Below are 17,121 nucleotides of genomic sequence, written 5' to 3' on the forward strand. Positions count from 1 at the left end.
AATTGAGATCAAGTTTGATTTTATTGTCAATTTTTATGTTCTTTTCACACAAATAAGTGGCTTTTTACAGGAGGTTATGTACTCATATATTACTAAGGCAATGATACACATCACATCTCATAATTGGTGGTATTTAAGTCCTTAAAGACACCCACATCATTATTTTCTGTTACTGATCACAGGGCAACAAATGAAAATAACAGTTTTATCACCATCTTTCTTTCATTTCAATTGAAAGAATTATAGTTAAAGAATATCTATAAAAAGGAAAGAATAATAATTATAAAATGAAGAGAAAAAAAGCGTGTTATTGTTGCATACATTCTTTAAAGACAGAAATGATATGGCATGTGGAGGACAAGAAATAGTTTACTTCTGAAGTTACTCATCTGGATAAATCTAAATGACAGAAGAATGAGCAAAAGAGTAAATTTAATACAAAAGAAATACAGAATACATACGAAAAACCAGTATTATGTAAATGTAAAAATCAAAGAATATAGAGTATATGTTATAAAGATAGTATCAGGGAGGTGGACAAGTACACATTTACATTTCTCTTGATAAAAGAATGCATCTAAAATTCCAAGGTAAATTTTGGAAATCCTCTTCAAATTATCTGTCAGGGAGTGAAGTAAGCACCTTATCAAGTAGTGGCTAAAATAAATTCAGAACCATACATATATATCTTAGTTGATTTGGCTTACTAAGGCTCAAGTACAGGTATGATCATTCAAATTGCTTTAAATTGCCTCCCTGAGTAAAGCTGATTTGTATGATTTGCATGGGAAGTCGGTGCCAGTAAATAAACAAGTACACTGCTATACCTTGGCGGTCTTGTTCCATTTTCTGCTGCAAACAGAATAGACGTCAAAAAATAGTGTACCTGATCTTTGTGGATTGATATTAAAAACTAAATTGTGAATGGGGCTTTAAAGCTTGAAATCTTCACCATGGCAACATAGACAATACTGCATGAATATCATAAAATATATCTAGAAATCCATGAAAACGACAGCTGCTAACAAAATGTAGAAGGAAAGAATTAACACATCCTTGTCTACACTTCACACAAAATACATCATGAAATTAACATGATGAAATAATACAATTGTGATAAAAATATACATGCATTGTTTTCACGAGCCCTTTGATATCTACATGTTTGAAAATGTTTTCTCATTTTGTATGTACATTCATGCACTCTCAGCATATTTTCATCATATCAGTCATGATTTCTTCTCATCAATAATACAATCACAATCAAAATAATTACAATTCTTCTAATTGTAAAAATGAATCATATGAGGCAAGTTCAGCTGCACAGGCCCCCATACATGAAGTACAATATAGAAGGCAAAACAGGGCTCTGTAACATAAAAACTGACTTTCAATCAATTGTAAAACTCTATTGTATCGCCAATCTAGCAGCAATTAATTGTATCTTATCATGCATTGTCTCTATGTGTAACATACATTTTTTTTTTTTTTTTTTTTTGTGGGGGGGGGGGGGGGGGGGGTCAAAAGATGACCCACAGGGTACAACTCTTGGTCACATCTGACATCTCATTAGAGTAGACCAAGAACTTCTCAATGAAGCTTTTCATAAGTACATCTTTTAAGTGTCACCTCATCTTTTCTATAGAGAAAACCCGAAGAAAAAGAAAAATAATGATAGATATTGCGGTAGTTACATGTACGATTAAACTCCTGTGATGCTTTATTATTATACCGAGATAAAGAAAATAGAATTGATAATACTAATATCAATACAATTAAGGAACTCCCTTGAATTACCAGTATCTTTGGTAACTAGTTAACACACAGCATCACAACTACAAACTATTAAAAAAAAAGCCAACACTTTTGTTCAATGCTCCATAGTTGGTATTGGTCCAAATAAAAATTCAATTCCCAATCAAATGCTTCAATCTGAAGATAGAAGGCTTTATGTTCCATTCAAATCAATTGCAACTCTTTACAAGACACTGAAATTCATGATCATATGGAAACATGATCTGCACGTGTATGCATGTGTGCTTTTTGCTAGAATACAAAATAATGGTGAATATGATAAGAGTAAAACTGTATACGATATAATATCACTCATACATGGTGAAAATCCATGGCAATATTGATCTTGTCAAAAGGCTAATTTCTTCCATAATCATTTTGTTAATAACCTTTTACCCATCATGATTATTGACACATGGTCATTAAAATATAATTATCCAAAAGTGAAATTGGTAACAAATTACTGAACTCCATGAATTTAAAATTGAAAGTAAAATGGTCCTAAAAAGAACTATAAAATGAAGTGTAACAAGTAAGATAAATGGTATAGCTTGGACAGCAGCTGTTCTTCAGAAATGTTATGTTTGATATATAAATTGTTAAACAATGCATCGTTTTTAATCTTTTGTAAAAACATTACAAGAAATTGAATAAAAAACACCAATGTTGCAGTTCCATTAAATCTAAAGCAAACTCATTCTTGTGCAGGTATTTTCATACGCATTTCACAGCCTAGACAAATACAATTCTTGTTGCCTTTTCTAATCACAGATCAGTAATCTTGCTAAAGAAATAATAGGTAGGAAATGGTGAAAAGTGGTAGAGTAGTAAGTAGATCTACTTCCAGTAATGGATTTATAATTCGCTATGAAACATACGAGGTACCTGCCCCAACATATGTAGGCATGGTGAAAAGAGCATGTGGCATTTTTCTTCCTGCCAAAGCAGTGCTATGATTGTAGTTTCATTGTGAGGCTTTACAAGTTTCTAATCCACGGAAAAGAAAAAAGATCTTTGAGATGAGTCCGGCTAGAACCTGCATGTGTTGTTGGGCTACAGGGCTGGTTGGCATTCTATTCAGTTGTACTCGACTGTCACGGTCTTGGTCTTCAAGTATTCGTTCAGAGCTTCTTGACCTGATCATGAGAAAGCAGATATAAGAAAAATATTAAAAACATGTTCGTACGAGTTCATAAGACAGCTTTCTCTGCATAGGTTGAATCTGTTCGGACTGCAGAAGTGTAAATAACTCATTGTTTGGTCCAAATAATTGATCCAACTTAGGGAAAATTTGAGCTAACTGTACTGTAAAACAAGAGACTTTCATGCACGTGTAATGTTGACAATTTGGCAAGGATCAGAATTGTGAAAGTTCTATGCCATGACATGAGTGAATAACAACTGACAACAATTTTTTATTTATTTTCAAAAATTTTTTTTTTTTTTTTTTTTTTGGGGGGGGGGGGGGGGGAAATGGCTGTCATTACAAATTGCAAACGTTTCATGTTGCAAACATTTCCTGGTTTTACATTAGTTCTGAGCTTATATATGATACAATATAAACTCTTGTATGCTACTACCTGTTAACCATAAAATTAACATTCTTTCCCTTTTTTTTAAATTTCAAGACACCAAGAATAATGACTCCATCTACATGTATGTCATTTGCGGCTACTAACCTAACATTTATAATGCATAAATATTCTTATAGCCTTCTTATGCACTCTTCACTTATTTCAAATAGTTTTGCAGGCACAACCCATTGTCAATTGTAACACAGGGTTTGAAAAGTAAGGCTGTTGACAGGATCCAGATATATGCCCTAAACTTTATGTGGACCATCTCAAAAATTAATTTAACACACCTCTTAGACCAAGACAGGGCTGTAGTCTCAATGGAATTTGTTAAGTTTGAAATCGAGTCTGTGCCTGCAACTATATTTCACTGGCATCACATTAGCTTTTTAACTCTGCGGTCCCAAGCTCTCAACAAATCACTCACCCAGATCCTTGCCAAATCCAGACTGCTTGAATCCACCGAAGGGAGCAGCAACGTCCGTCTTGTTGTAGGTATTGACGAAGACGGTACCGGCATCAAGCTTCTCGCTGACGTACATGGCCTTGTTGATATCCTTGGTGAAGACACCGGAGGCCAGACCAAACTCTGTGCCGTTAGCACTCTTGAGCATGCCATCAATATCACTGGAAGAAGAAATAGAAGAGAGGGACATTTAACTTTGTTATTTCTCTTTTATATTTCATTCTTAATTACAATATACCAATTTATGCATTTGAGTTTAACTATCAAGTTGACCTTTTCCAGATTCCATATTGTGGCACAGTCTTTATGGCATTTTTGTTTTGAAGTCCAGTATATCTTCTGAAATACGTTTTGTAGAACTTGGAACATTAGCTACAAGATCACATGACATTTAGCAGTCACATAACCATCTAAAATGGAGTAGTCAAAGTCGGCATTTTGCTTATGTCGGCATATACCTTTCATTTTTTAATTTGTAAGGCATTTATTTTTCATCGCTCAACCATTCCACGTCATGGGCAGCAGCATCGGCAAAAAAAAATGTGAGCTTCCACAGAACTATGTGTTTCAAAAAACAATGCAGACATTTTCCGTCCATAACAAAAGTAGGTGCCCTCAATATGAAGTTTAATCCCATGGAATATATTTCATGCCTATTCAAACAATAAAACAATAAAAATATAAAATATAAAAATTACACTTTAGAGGTCATTTATGATGATTAGTTTTCAAAACTTGGGAGCAAAGATGGGTATCTAGTATAGAGTCTCATTTCTTACCTGGAAGAGAACTTGGTGATGATCATGATGGGACCGAACGATTCCTCCTTGGCCATCATCATATCATCGGTTACATCGGTGAACACAGTCGGCTCCATGTACAGACCTATAAAGAGGGTGACAGGCAAAACTTGTTTACATCATGAAAAACCTTTTGCATTCTGAAGGTGCAAATTCAAGACACAAAATACAATGTGAATTATTAAAGAGGGATTCATAATGAACATTTGAACTAGGAACAGTGTACACAGTGAATCTTGCTTTGAAACTCATAAAAGTTGAACAATTTGGGTATGACTTTCAATCTCACTGTTAAAACCCTTGGGCATTAATTCTATTTAGAGAGGAGCAAAAAAATCATCAAAGGTGCTCAATTTCAACTATCAAATACAAGGAAAATGTCTGATACAAAGTTGAAAGCACATGGAACATGTGTACTATGTAACAAATAAATGACAAAAGAGTAGTACGTTTCACATTTTGATCTTGCAATGCATAGAGAATTTAGTAAGCTCGGACATCTTTGCACCTGTGCCACCCCCCCCCCCCCCCCCGCCACCCATTTGCCATTCATTTACATGTAAAATGTGTTTTATTTGTCCAAGCATGTCTTTTTTTCAAGACAGTTATGTGTGAACAAGGCCTAAAGTCTTGTATATGTTAACAATCTATTTCCTGACCTGGCCTATCAGCTTGCTTTCCACCGTGAACCAGTGTAGCTCCCTCTTTGACTCCGATATCACAGTACTCCACCAGCTTCTCAAGATGAGCTCTGTGGTTCTGAGGTCCGTGGGATGTTGACCTGTCCAAGGGGTCACCAATCTTCATCTTCTTAACCTCTGCAACCTGGTAAAACAAACAAAAACAAAAAATAAATTCTGGTTTAATGGATGAGTCACCGGAATAACAATCACAAGGAACTGGGTTCGAGTCCCTGCCAGGGCACTTATGTCCCTGGGCTAGACAACTGTATATATGCCACATTCAACCCAGGTGAGTCATGCTAAAGCCGGAGTTATAACAGTGGGTTATCAAATGTGACAGAAAAGAGCAATATTCAAGTAATGATTATTATTATTGTGTTACCTCTGATAAGTTATTGATCTCCTTGAGGAGAGAAGGGTCAGAGGTAAAGCAGTGTTTTCATAAATAGGTGATCCTGGATTAAAAACCAGGTTGATGCACTGGTGGCATTCCGTGAGCCATTAATCCTCATTATCAAAAAGACCTACAGCCAGAGGCCTCTCTGGTTGCTTACCTACAAGTACATACTTGCAACAATATACAAATATACACCGTCTTAAGAGGTTCTGGTTAAAACTGGGTGCAAGAGGTAACTCCAATAGTTCTATTTGCTGAGGGGTGCAGCCCCGAAGCAAATGGTACTATTGGAGTCGCCGAGGCCCATAGTTTAAACCAGTACCTCAAATAGAAGGCATTGTATATTTGTTTTATATCCTGCATCAAAAATTAATTTAAAAAAAAAAAAAAAATTAGGGGGGGGGGGAAATTGAATTTAGAATTTTAAAAAATGTCAATTTTTATCAAAAAAAGATTTAAAATATTTTGTTTTCATTAAATTAAGATTTGAAAAGAAAAAAAATCAATAACTCCCAAATAGTACTCTCATAAAGTACTTTTTCAGAGAAACCTTAAAATATTTTTGGTCACGGGACGAGCTTTCAACCAATCAAAAACCAATAAATTGTTGATAATAATAATAATAGCTCGTTCTTATATAGCGCTTTACAGGACCGGAGGCCCTCACAAAGCACTTTACAGATAAGTATATTATTACCCCGGTCATTGGATTCAGGCATACCCGCACACAATGTATGCACATTCTCCACTCCCTGGGGAGCATTCCAGCCAGGTGTCATTGATGCATGATATAATACCTCATGTAGGCATACCATTTCATTTGATTTGAATCATTCATCAACCAATCCAAAGTCCACTCATCAACATTCATATTTATTTGCAATGAGCATGGGACATTTCAACGAATCGCCCATTCATGCACATAGCCGACATTTGTGTGTATGGTTTTTTGCATTTCGAAAGTGTAAAGATTTGTCAAAAGTTGTCAAAGATTAAAATTTCCACGCTTTACAAATGCCATTATACTCCAGCATGAGAAAGGGGGGGGGGGGGTGCAATTTGTTGGAAAGGACAATAAAAATGTGGAAGGTAGGATTATCACAGGAGCATAGGCCCCCTCCCTTCCCAAAATTCTGCCACTAAATAGTATAAAATAACTGAGCACTACAACAAATCAAAACAAAAACAAACTTTGAACAACTGAATACTAATTATTCAGGAAACTTCACGAGACTTACCACTCTCTCTAAGAATTCGTCGTGGATGGTGTCTTCAACGAACAATCTTCCGGCAGCGATGCAGTTCTCTCCCTTGTTGAAGAACACTGAACCGAGTCCCTACAAGAAACAATTTAGAAACATCATTAACCCTACGTTAACTGGGGGGGGGGGGGGGGGGGGGGTCAATTTGACCCCCCCCCCCCTGTAGAAATTTCGCGACTTCTCCGAAACCGCGGCAGATATAAAATTTTCCTTTCATGACTTTTTTCTTTTGAGTCTTACGCATCTTTTAAAACAATTTTTTTGAAAATCGGACGTATAGTTACAAAGTCACGTGACCTTTTGTCTTCGCATGTCAGCCCGAAAATCGCTCATTTTTGTGATTTGTGTACAAAACATATGGAAATGTCATTTTTCCTAAAAAGAGATAAAACATTGGTTATTTAGTCTTGTTTAAAGTTTAGGTGTTTGTTTTGGGTCAAAATAGTTGAATTGTAGTTATAAATGAAATAAAACAACAAAAACAACAAAAACAATAAAATAGATAAGTTAAAAAGAAATTATCAAAACAAGAGATAACATAAAGAATAACCTGGCTCTTCCAATTTTTTGTGTTGTATTATTATTCCAAATGGTCTAACAAATATATGTAGTGAAAAAGAATGCTTAAATATGAATAATGTATGATTTATGGGCAAAAATGTGAATATTATGACCTTATTTGCATAAATTACCATAAATATGCAAATGAGTGAATTTTTCAAAAAATTGAAATTACCATAGTATTCTATACACTTCACTTGACATGTACGCAATTTTTCGCGGCGATCGGCAGTGAAACAGCCAAGATCTGGTCTGAAACCTGGTCTGAAATAGCCCAGTTAAAATAGGGTTACCATACAGTTTCTTACCAGTGTAAGGTATGTATCACTTCAAATCTGTATCTTCCACAGATAAATATAATATCCTTCCTTTTTTTCTTCACCTATATATGTCAGCTTGTGAATGTTTTTTATGGTAACAAAAAAACACCAAAAAAGCCTTCATTATTGTGTAACCATGGTGCTGTCGTCCCGGCTTTTATTTTGTGTAAGGACAGCGCTTCACTTAAAGGCCGCTGGGACAACGGCACCACTGGGTCTAGAAACAAAATCTATTATTATTATTATTATCAATCTCTAGTACTGGGAGTATGTTAAATCCCTCTTTAGATATCCAATTGGTCTTGCTTCACGAACCTGTCTGACTGCTGCAGCCATGTCACAATCAGCAAAGATGACGAGAGGAGACTTGCCTCCCAGTTCCAGGGACACCTTCTTCAGGTTGCTCTCAGCACAGCTGTAGAATGGGATCGATAGAGACAATGATTAGAACTCTAAGATTCTTGGATCAATGAAAAATAATTTAGCTATAAATATTTGTCTGTATTATGAAACTAAATGAATGAGCACTTCAAACAAGGAAGATTGGATCAACAGGCACACTGACTGGTGATTATGCTGCTTCAATATTCATGGGAAAGTGAATTAAGAAATATGTCTCCGAACTAGCTATCAGGGTTTATCCCTGATGATACTAGACATGTCCTCCGCTATACAAGAACATTTCCATGTGTGATGTACCGAGATCAGTTGGTCTCAAGGTCTCTTCGATTAGACTCCTTTCGCTATTTAATGACTGTAGCCAAGTGTTTGACCTTGTCTCAGTCTCTGGCATCGTAGGTCGAGACTACAACCTTGAATTCCATTAAAAATATTTTACGATTAGTTGGAAGAGTTGCTAAATAGATAAAACTGGACTCGGTTTATTTAGCATTTCTAGGAGAAAATGCTTACCTTTTCATGATCTGCATACCGATGGGTGTTGAGCCAGTGAAACCCAGCTTCCTGACATCAGGATGGTCAGCCATCCTTTGACCACAGACGGAACCTGTAAATTAAAAACACTAGGGTGAACTTTCCAGTGCACTTTGGCAATGCAGAGAGACAATGTATCAACCATGATGTGTACAATAATGCACCATATTCTTAATACTTTATTACTATAAGGATAAACTAGAAGTGACATCAGTTATTGATATAAGTTACATTGCTGTTTGCAAAATTTGTAAAACACCTTTATCAACCTAAGAATTTTATGAGTCCGTCCCCTCACTACATACGGTTTCAGGCTTTGAGTGACAAAATTATTAGATTTAACACATATTTAGTTTTTAATCTCTTTCAGGGTAAAGCTATAAATACCAGAATTATGCTTAAATCAATCCATAGAAATATAATCAATGCATTTAAAACCAAATTCTAAAGAACAAAATAATGGAGACTGCTCTACATAAGCTGCATTGCTCCTTTTTCTTTTTTTTAGAATCAAAGAGGACACAGTTTGCAATGCGCATGACAATATACAACACAGTAAAATACATATTAGCTGCTGTTTAAGCAAGAAAGACAAGATTTGGTCAGTTTATTGCTTAATTAGACTCGAGCTATCAAGCTGATTTATCTACTCTCTTTCCCAAACACAACAGCCATAATCTCAAGACTGCCATGTCCCCCTGGCAGGTGCCAGTAAGAGAGATGCTGTGCAACAATACAGATATCAAAGACAATTGCCAGGAGGGAAGGTGATATGCATGTAACGTTGATGAGAAGGCCAAGTTCAGGTCAAGAAGATAAGATAACTCGCTTACTTTCTTATTCCTATATAGAAGAATAGTTGGGGATGTACATTGGAAATGGTTGCTCTTGACATTCTAAATATAATTCATGTATCAAATATACCCATCTATAAGTGCAACGCTTTTCACTGCACTGTAATACCAGTTACTTAAGTGTATGAAATATTCACAAATTTTGTGGGTGGTTCATGAAATACACTTGACACAACACTAAAGTCTTTACAAATAGCACAAGTTTCTTGCTATGAAAATCACTCTGATTTGCAAAACATAAAAGTTTCATATCACAAAAGTTTCTGGTTTTACAATATGTGTTCAAAAAAGAAAAAAGAAATTAAGTAAATTTGTTACTATTTTCCAAATCCTTCCATTTATATAGTGTTTTGGCATTGTGTTTCAATAATAATAATACAAATAATGGTGGCTTCTTAAGCGCTTACCTGTTAAATTCATTCTTTTGTATTTTCTTGTAAATCTGGTAATAAACTCAAACCACAGATGCATTTCAATATCTTGATAATAAATAAAATATAAATATGAGATCTTTCTTCCTCACCTGAGCCTGGTAGGATGTTTATGACACCAGGAGGGAATCCAGCCTTGACGACCAGTTCAGCAAACTTGAGGGCTGTAAGGGGTGTGACCTGGGCAGGCTTGAGGACCACTGTGTTTCCTGCAGCGAGGCAGGCGGCCATCTTCCAGGCCAACATCATGAGGGGGTAGTTCCAGGGTACGATGATAGCACATACTCTGTTAGAAACAAAGATGGATGGATGCTCAATGATTGATTATATACATTTATAATGAAGTGAAACAAATACTGCTCAAGAGGGAGAAGAAATGCAGACTTTTCAGACGAGGTTAGTTTACTATAGGTTTAAATGATAAAACACCGTTAAAGGTATACAATAAATGTGGTCCTTACAAGTAGTCTTTCTTATACAGGTCTTTCTACACAGGCGGTCACTAAAGTAGGTTTCAATGTACTTTCAAATACAGTGATAGTTTTCACAGAAAATAAACTAAAATATGTTATAATACATGACATGGTTCAAATATTGAGTAACATAATACAGATCCGTTCAAGAAATATAATTGTCCAAAGTCATTTGTTTTTAATCATCCTCTCACAAACTTATTATTCATGAATCCAACTATCTGTGTACCTACATTGAATAAAGAAATTAAAAAGTAAGAAAAAGATAGATCACTTACCCTAGAGGTTCCTTCTTGGTATAGGTAAGATTCCTGTTTGGTCTGGCATGGTTGATTGGAATCGTCACTCCCTGAATACAAAATCAAACCAAAATACACTCAGAATAATAAGATTGTATTCAAGGTTCTCTGATATGGGGGAGGGATAAGAGATTTTTTTACCCTTGGTTCAAATTGAGTGATCTGGTCTTGCAGCATCCTTGGGAGGTTTGTTGGGAAGATCAAGCATTTCAATCACAAATGGCATTGTTACAAAAAACACCTCACACATTTTTACCCTTTATTGGCTATTTCTATAAATTTCTGAAGAATATTTCGTCATAAATATAAAAGAAGCACCTCAAGTTGAAATCCAACCCCTCTGAGACCACAACATTTCTTATCATTGCAATATGAATGCACTTTTAAAAGGGAAATTCCGACTTAAAATGCCTTTTTTTTAAAAATGAATCCGGCATAAAATATTTTCCATGGATATACATGTCAAAGTACAGGCATTTGGTTTTTGTTTCTGGAAGTAAATTGAGGACTTTCTTAGCCTACGGATGTTGTTGTTCAACACTAAATTCTTGGGCAGGATTAGCAATCCAAGATGATGATTTAATTGCTGCTTAGGGCATGGTTGATGTTACACATCATAATCCCTTATAGGAATTTTTGTGGTCATACATTATATATTTGAAAGGTGTTGTAACAATTCATCACCTTTGTGTGTTCATCTTTAAACTGTATAATAGTTGCAAATTGTCTTTGATAAAAAATTGTTATATTCAAATGGATTGTAAAATTGAAAATGATTTATTATATTATATTCTTTTTCATGTGACGTTAACTCCAATGAATTGTGAAATTGTGAACATGCATACATGCATAAATAAATGAAAATAAAGAACCGTGACATTGGTTTGTAGACCCTGTAAGAACCTACCTGGATCTTGTCGCACCATCCAGCAAAGTACCTGAAGGTATCGATTGACATGCCAACATGAGTCTTGAGTGCCAAGGTGTAGACTGCTCCAGAGTCTATACTCTCAATGGTGGCTAACTCTTCAGTGTGCTCCTCCATCAAGTCAGCTAACCTGTAGCATAGCAATAGATTAGGAAAAGAATTATAATAGCAACAACAACAACGACATCAATGACATCAATGGAAACAGACACATATCATACAACTGCTAAAGTAAAGGTACTCCAGAAGTTATGGTACTTATCAACTTCGAAAAGAGTGTATCACAATCTCTGGGAGTTTCTTTAAAGTAACTCCTCTAGATGATTTTGAGAAATCACATGCTAAGAGTTGGATTTAATAAGCACTTGCTTATTGTGCTGATTTTCCTGACAAGCAATACCTCTCATGATTAAAATAGTTTCTTAGCTTACACGTCAAAGATATGGATTTACTCATATCAAAGAGATGATCGGTACTATAAAACCAAAGAATAGCAACAATAAGAAACATATACTAAAGCTTTTTGTTTTGCACTCATCAGAGTAAATCAAAAGAATGAACAGAGAGCAGAAATCAGACAACATAAATGGAAGCTAAAAGAACAAAGCAGGCAAAAAATAAAGGGCTCACACCAGTAAATCTTACAATCATCATAATACAACCTAGAAACTGATTTCATTGACAATACAGTATGACACTTTCAGTGAAATGACCTGGAAGAGTGGTGTGTTCTAAGCAATAACAATTTGTCCTTCAAAGAAAAATGACCATTCTGTTCTTTAACAATAAACATACATGTAAACAATATTTGACATAAAAGTGCTCTTACTTGAACATCATCTTGCCCCTATCTCTGGCGTTCATCTTGCCCCATTCTCCCTCAAAGAAAGCTGCCTGTGTAGAGAACGTTAAGGTCAAAGGTTATTGAAAAGTTCTACGACATGATCCTGACAACATTGCTCTATATTAAATATTCTGTGTGCTATAAATTGTTATGCTCTGAATTCTCAACCTCAATGCTAACCTTAAAAACCCCAGTTGCAACCATCCTCCTATTTCTTTGATGGAACAAAGAAAAGAGCAAAATTTTGTTGGAGCAAAAGTTGAGTCATCTTAACGATCTGAAAAATATCTTCTATGGACTGAAATACATTGTTCTTTTCGAAACTTTGGGGCTCAGACATTTATTCAGAAACACAGTAACTTAGTGTACTTGGCATTAACAGGAACAGGTGGGTTCTCGAAAACAAGAACTATTCTGTAACCTTTCTCTCTGTTCTTCATGCTTCGTGTGGAAGAATATAATAGAAGCAGTATCACAAAAACATTGCTGTTGAAATACTGTTGTATTTCAATTAATCTAGAAATACGGTTCTGACTTTATACAAAAATTGCAGTGATAACATGGGGCTCACCTTAGCAGCAGCTACAGCTACATCTGTATCTGCTACGGATGCCTTGGCGATCTCACAGATGACGGACTCATCATGGGGGTTGATGGTCTTGAAGGTATTGCCACTCTCCGAATCCATAAACTCATTGTTAATGAACAGTTGGTGGGGAAACGAGATGTCCATGTTGTTCACGTGCATCTCAAACTAGAAGAGAGGAAAACCGAAGCAGGCATTAACAGAACAACTTCAAAGTACAACTTGAATGAAACAAACCAAAAGATAGTTAGAAGCTATTTTATGTGGGTGGTAAAAATGGTATGGTATACACCATACTTATCTAGTTTTTTGTACATGGTACGAGCAGAAGTGTTACAATTTATTATCATTGAAAATTATGTTTTTTCTTTACTAAATACAGATGATTTTTAAAACTTTCAGGGATTTGGTTTTGTACAACGACACTTTGTATTCTTAATAACAATGTTTATTATCTTCTTTTTTCACCATAATTATGTTATTGGGGTATAAAAATATTATTTTGCTGGACTCTGGTCTGTACAATAAACTTACTGCATCAAATTCAAAGACTTGTTCATCCAACCCTCTTCCTTTCCTGGCCACCTTCTGTACAAAGGCATCATAGGTGGTAGCCATGTATACGTCCTCATTCTTGAGCTCCACGCTGCACTTCTGTTTCAACTCTTCCACCAACCTATGCAACAAAGAAAAACACATAAAACATTCACAATCCAGTACATAAAAAATGACATTCTGTGCAGCTAGGCATAACTGAATAATTAGTATTAGTCTGGCATACACATCCATCCCAGGTCTTAAGTACTAGAATTACTCTGACTTTAGCCAAGCTGCCCTAATTCAGTGAAAATACTCACAGAACTGCTTCATACCAGGTACGTTTTTACTACAATTGGGTTGAGAATGAAAAAACACTGATTAATGTCTTGCCATAGGGCACTGACCCTGTGGCTGGGATTGAAACCAATGGTTTGGTTGGCCGTTAGCTCCAGACTACTTATGTTTGCACCCTCCACCCTTGGCCCCCCCCCCCCCCCCCCCCCCCCCCCCCCCCCCCCCCCCCCCCCCGGAATTGCTGCTATATTTTTGCTGCTACCTCATACAAAAGAAGAAGATTGATTACAAGTTTTGTCATCGCCATAAGGGTTTGGCTTACCTGGCAACATCCATTGACCCAGCTCCCATCTTGAAGAAGTCTGTATCGCCTGAGATGTCTGGTGTTGATAGGATGCCAGCCCAGATAGCCTACAGACAAAATATAAACATTAAACAGACTCCTCACGTTTCAATGATCAAGGTAAGAGTATACCAATGCTTAGCGTCACATTTTAGCTAGGCCTAATTCTTCACGATAGAATCAATGCAATGTATGCCCTAACAGATTAGGTATTTGGTCATCTCAATCAGTGTACCAATGGATAAAGCATAACATACACTGTAAAAGTCCAAGAAGAAGCTTCTTTGTATTCACCTAGCTACTAAGAGAAAAAGAAAGTTGTGTCTTCTCATCATTATGATAATATTCATAATAACCATCACTACTGCCTCCATCACCACCACCATCATTATCTTTATCATTACAGTGACCACCACCGCTGCCGCCGCCGCCGCCGCCGCCGCCGCCACCACCACCACCACCACCACCATCGTTTACCTTGACGGTTGTAGCCATCTCTTGTTCCTCCGGTGTGAGCTCTAGCTTCTCCTCTGCATCCATAGACTGTCCGTACTTGCCAGCAGGGATCATACGACCATCTTCAAACTGAAGGGTCTTCACATTCAGCTGTAAGGGGGCAAGAAATTACACCAATCACATATCAAATTTACAAATAAACAAATTTCCAAGTTGTCCGTACTTCATACAAAAGACTTTTTGAATTGAGCTGAATGATGAATATAAATTAGTCACACATTAAGATGATCATCAATTTAAGATATTTCATTGTATTTTATGTATTTCCATATTTCCATCGGTTGAATTTTGCACTTGAACATTAGATATAAACTTGCTCTGCTACATCCAACGAGGAATGCACACATTCACATATAATACCCTTGGCAATACCCTTGTCTGAGAAATTCAACCTTGGTTTTATCCCTTCCCAACATTTAGTACGACCCTATGCTTCAAGCATCAAGTATGTTATGCCTTGGCGAGAACCTATAAAACTATAAACTAAGACTATAAAATAGTGTCCACTTTTCAGTACAGCCTTCTTTGTATCATCACGGTTTAACTGCACATGGACGTTGAGTATTTTGTTTCCTCACCATTTTGCCGTCATTGCCAAAGAGAGCCAACCCGTTTTTATGAACGATGGCTGGTGTGTCGCAGCCTTCTATTTCAACAGGTGTGCCCTTTGGTGTGCTGCCTGAGAGGAGGGTTGAACCAAACATCGTCACTTGCTGTAAGGGGAGAGAGCGAGACAAAGAGGGAGGTAGAGAGAGAGAGAGAGAGAGATACAGAGAGAGGAAGAGGAAGAAAGAAAATGTCATTCAAAGAATATATTGTGTAATCTAAAAGGTAATAAAAAATTATAAAACGATTAAAATTACCAAAAAAATCTATTTAAAAAATGAAAGTTTTGATTATAAAATTCATACCAACTCCCACCCCCCCCCCCCCAACAAAAAAAACATGACATCACTTTCTGAGAACTCCCCTGAAATATATTTACGGTTTCATTCACACAACAGGGTAAACTGTCTTTTAAAAAAAAGATAGTGAGAATGCCTAAGGGACCTTTGTTGTGCACAGCTACTTTATTTTTGAACCCCACTAGCCATCATTTCTAAGTGAAGCAATTTTCAATTTGGCAATACATTTTTTCCTCTTCCTCTCTCTCTCTTCTTTTTTTTTTTTGGGGGGGGGGTGAGTTTATTGCATCATATGTGATTGAGGCATTGGGAAATTTTAGTCTGGGCATTTCTTTCTTCTGATCCATTTCTTTCTTCTGATCCATACCTGTCCATCTATCCTAGCCCAAGCACCAGGGATCATGTCGTTTCCTCGCACAAAGTTGTGAAGAGTTTCCGCTGACTGGCCCCATGGGATCTAAATCACACCAACAAAAAAATCAAGAAGATAAACATTACACATATTCCAAGATATTGACAGACTGTCGGTCAAGTCATCAAAACGTGGGATCCATAAAATATATGCATAGTAAACTGTATAATTTTATACTGTACATATCACAGTCTGAACTTCTTCATTGATAAATTGTACCCTAATCGTATAGGACTAATCTGGGCCCGTTGCATAAGGGGTATTGATGGTAACTTTGCCATGAGTGGTAACTTCCATGGAAGCCTTGATTTGATTGGCTGTTGGGTGATGTTGCTATGGTAGTTAATATTGATAGAAAAGTTACCATCAGAAGCAAGTTGTATGCAACAGGGGCCCAGTTGATGGTCATGGTGACATTAATAAAATCGTGTCCATATTTATGAATATCAAATCTATAATTTTAGGTTTAACTGCACTACAATACAAATATTATTATTATTATTATTATAATTACAAACAACACATTTTTCACCTACTTCACAACTTTGGCAAATGTTTCAAGGGTGCATTTTTTTTAAATTAAATTTCCAGCAAACTTAATCAACAATTCAGCTTCTTTCACATCCAAATAAAAATGTTACATACCTCAAAGACCATGCTAACTAATGAGGACTTTATTGTTCTAAAATTCAAAATTGTGTATTTGAATGAATCATAATATGTTATATGATGCTGTTTAACATTATTCTTACCTGAGCGACTTCTTTCTTTTTCCAGAGCTTGTCGTATGTGGCGCCCTCTTCTGGCTGTACAATACGAGGAGCCTTGCCTTCATAAATAAGTTGCACTGCTTCTCCCTGAAACCAAAGAGATACAACAGTTATAATCAATTATATGGTAAATTGC

At 36.2% G+C, this 17,121-nt stretch overlaps 1 protein-coding gene across 3 annotated transcripts in view; it reads right to left on the bottom strand.

Annotated features, from left to right (window-relative positions):
• The window catches only part of LOC579576 (mitochondrial 10-formyltetrahydrofolate dehydrogenase), a 30,733-nt gene continuing 13,612 nt past the window's right edge, over positions 1-17,121 (bottom strand). For 2 of the 3 annotated variants that reach the window (XM_011667290.2, XM_011667288.2), the window contains exons 5-22: positions 16,968-17,072; positions 16,171-16,260; positions 15,477-15,611; positions 14,860-14,988; positions 14,362-14,450; positions 13,740-13,881; positions 13,191-13,373; positions 12,605-12,669; positions 11,755-11,905; positions 10,827-10,897; positions 10,168-10,361; positions 8,770-8,863; positions 8,173-8,272; positions 6,953-7,051; positions 5,294-5,459; positions 4,614-4,719; positions 3,796-3,995; positions 1-2,930 (exon numbers count right to left, since the gene is read on the bottom strand). In XM_011667290.2, the coding sequence (XP_011665592.1) occupies positions 2,872-2,930; positions 3,796-3,995; positions 4,614-4,719; positions 5,294-5,459; positions 6,953-7,051; positions 8,173-8,272; positions 8,770-8,863; positions 10,168-10,361; positions 10,827-10,897; positions 11,755-11,905; positions 12,605-12,669; positions 13,191-13,373; positions 13,740-13,881; positions 14,362-14,450; positions 14,860-14,988; positions 15,477-15,611; positions 16,171-16,260; positions 16,968-17,072 (2,178 nt within the window). In that variant the 3' untranslated portion in view covers positions 1-2,871. The remainder of the gene's footprint in view (positions 2,931-3,795; positions 3,996-4,613; positions 4,720-5,293; positions 5,460-6,952; positions 7,052-8,172; positions 8,273-8,769; positions 8,864-10,167; positions 10,362-10,826; positions 10,898-11,754; positions 11,906-12,604; positions 12,670-13,190; positions 13,374-13,739; positions 13,882-14,361; positions 14,451-14,859; positions 14,989-15,476; positions 15,612-16,170; positions 16,261-16,967; positions 17,073-17,121) is intronic. The other variant, XM_011667291.2, reaches the window with a different exon arrangement.

This window comes from Strongylocentrotus purpuratus, unplaced genomic scaffold, assembly GCF_000002235.5.
Source record: "Strongylocentrotus purpuratus isolate Spur 01 unplaced genomic scaffold, Spur_5.0 spur5_scaffold_6, whole genome shotgun sequence".
Classification (NCBI taxonomy): domain Eukaryota; kingdom Metazoa; phylum Echinodermata; class Echinoidea; order Camarodonta; family Strongylocentrotidae; genus Strongylocentrotus; species Strongylocentrotus purpuratus.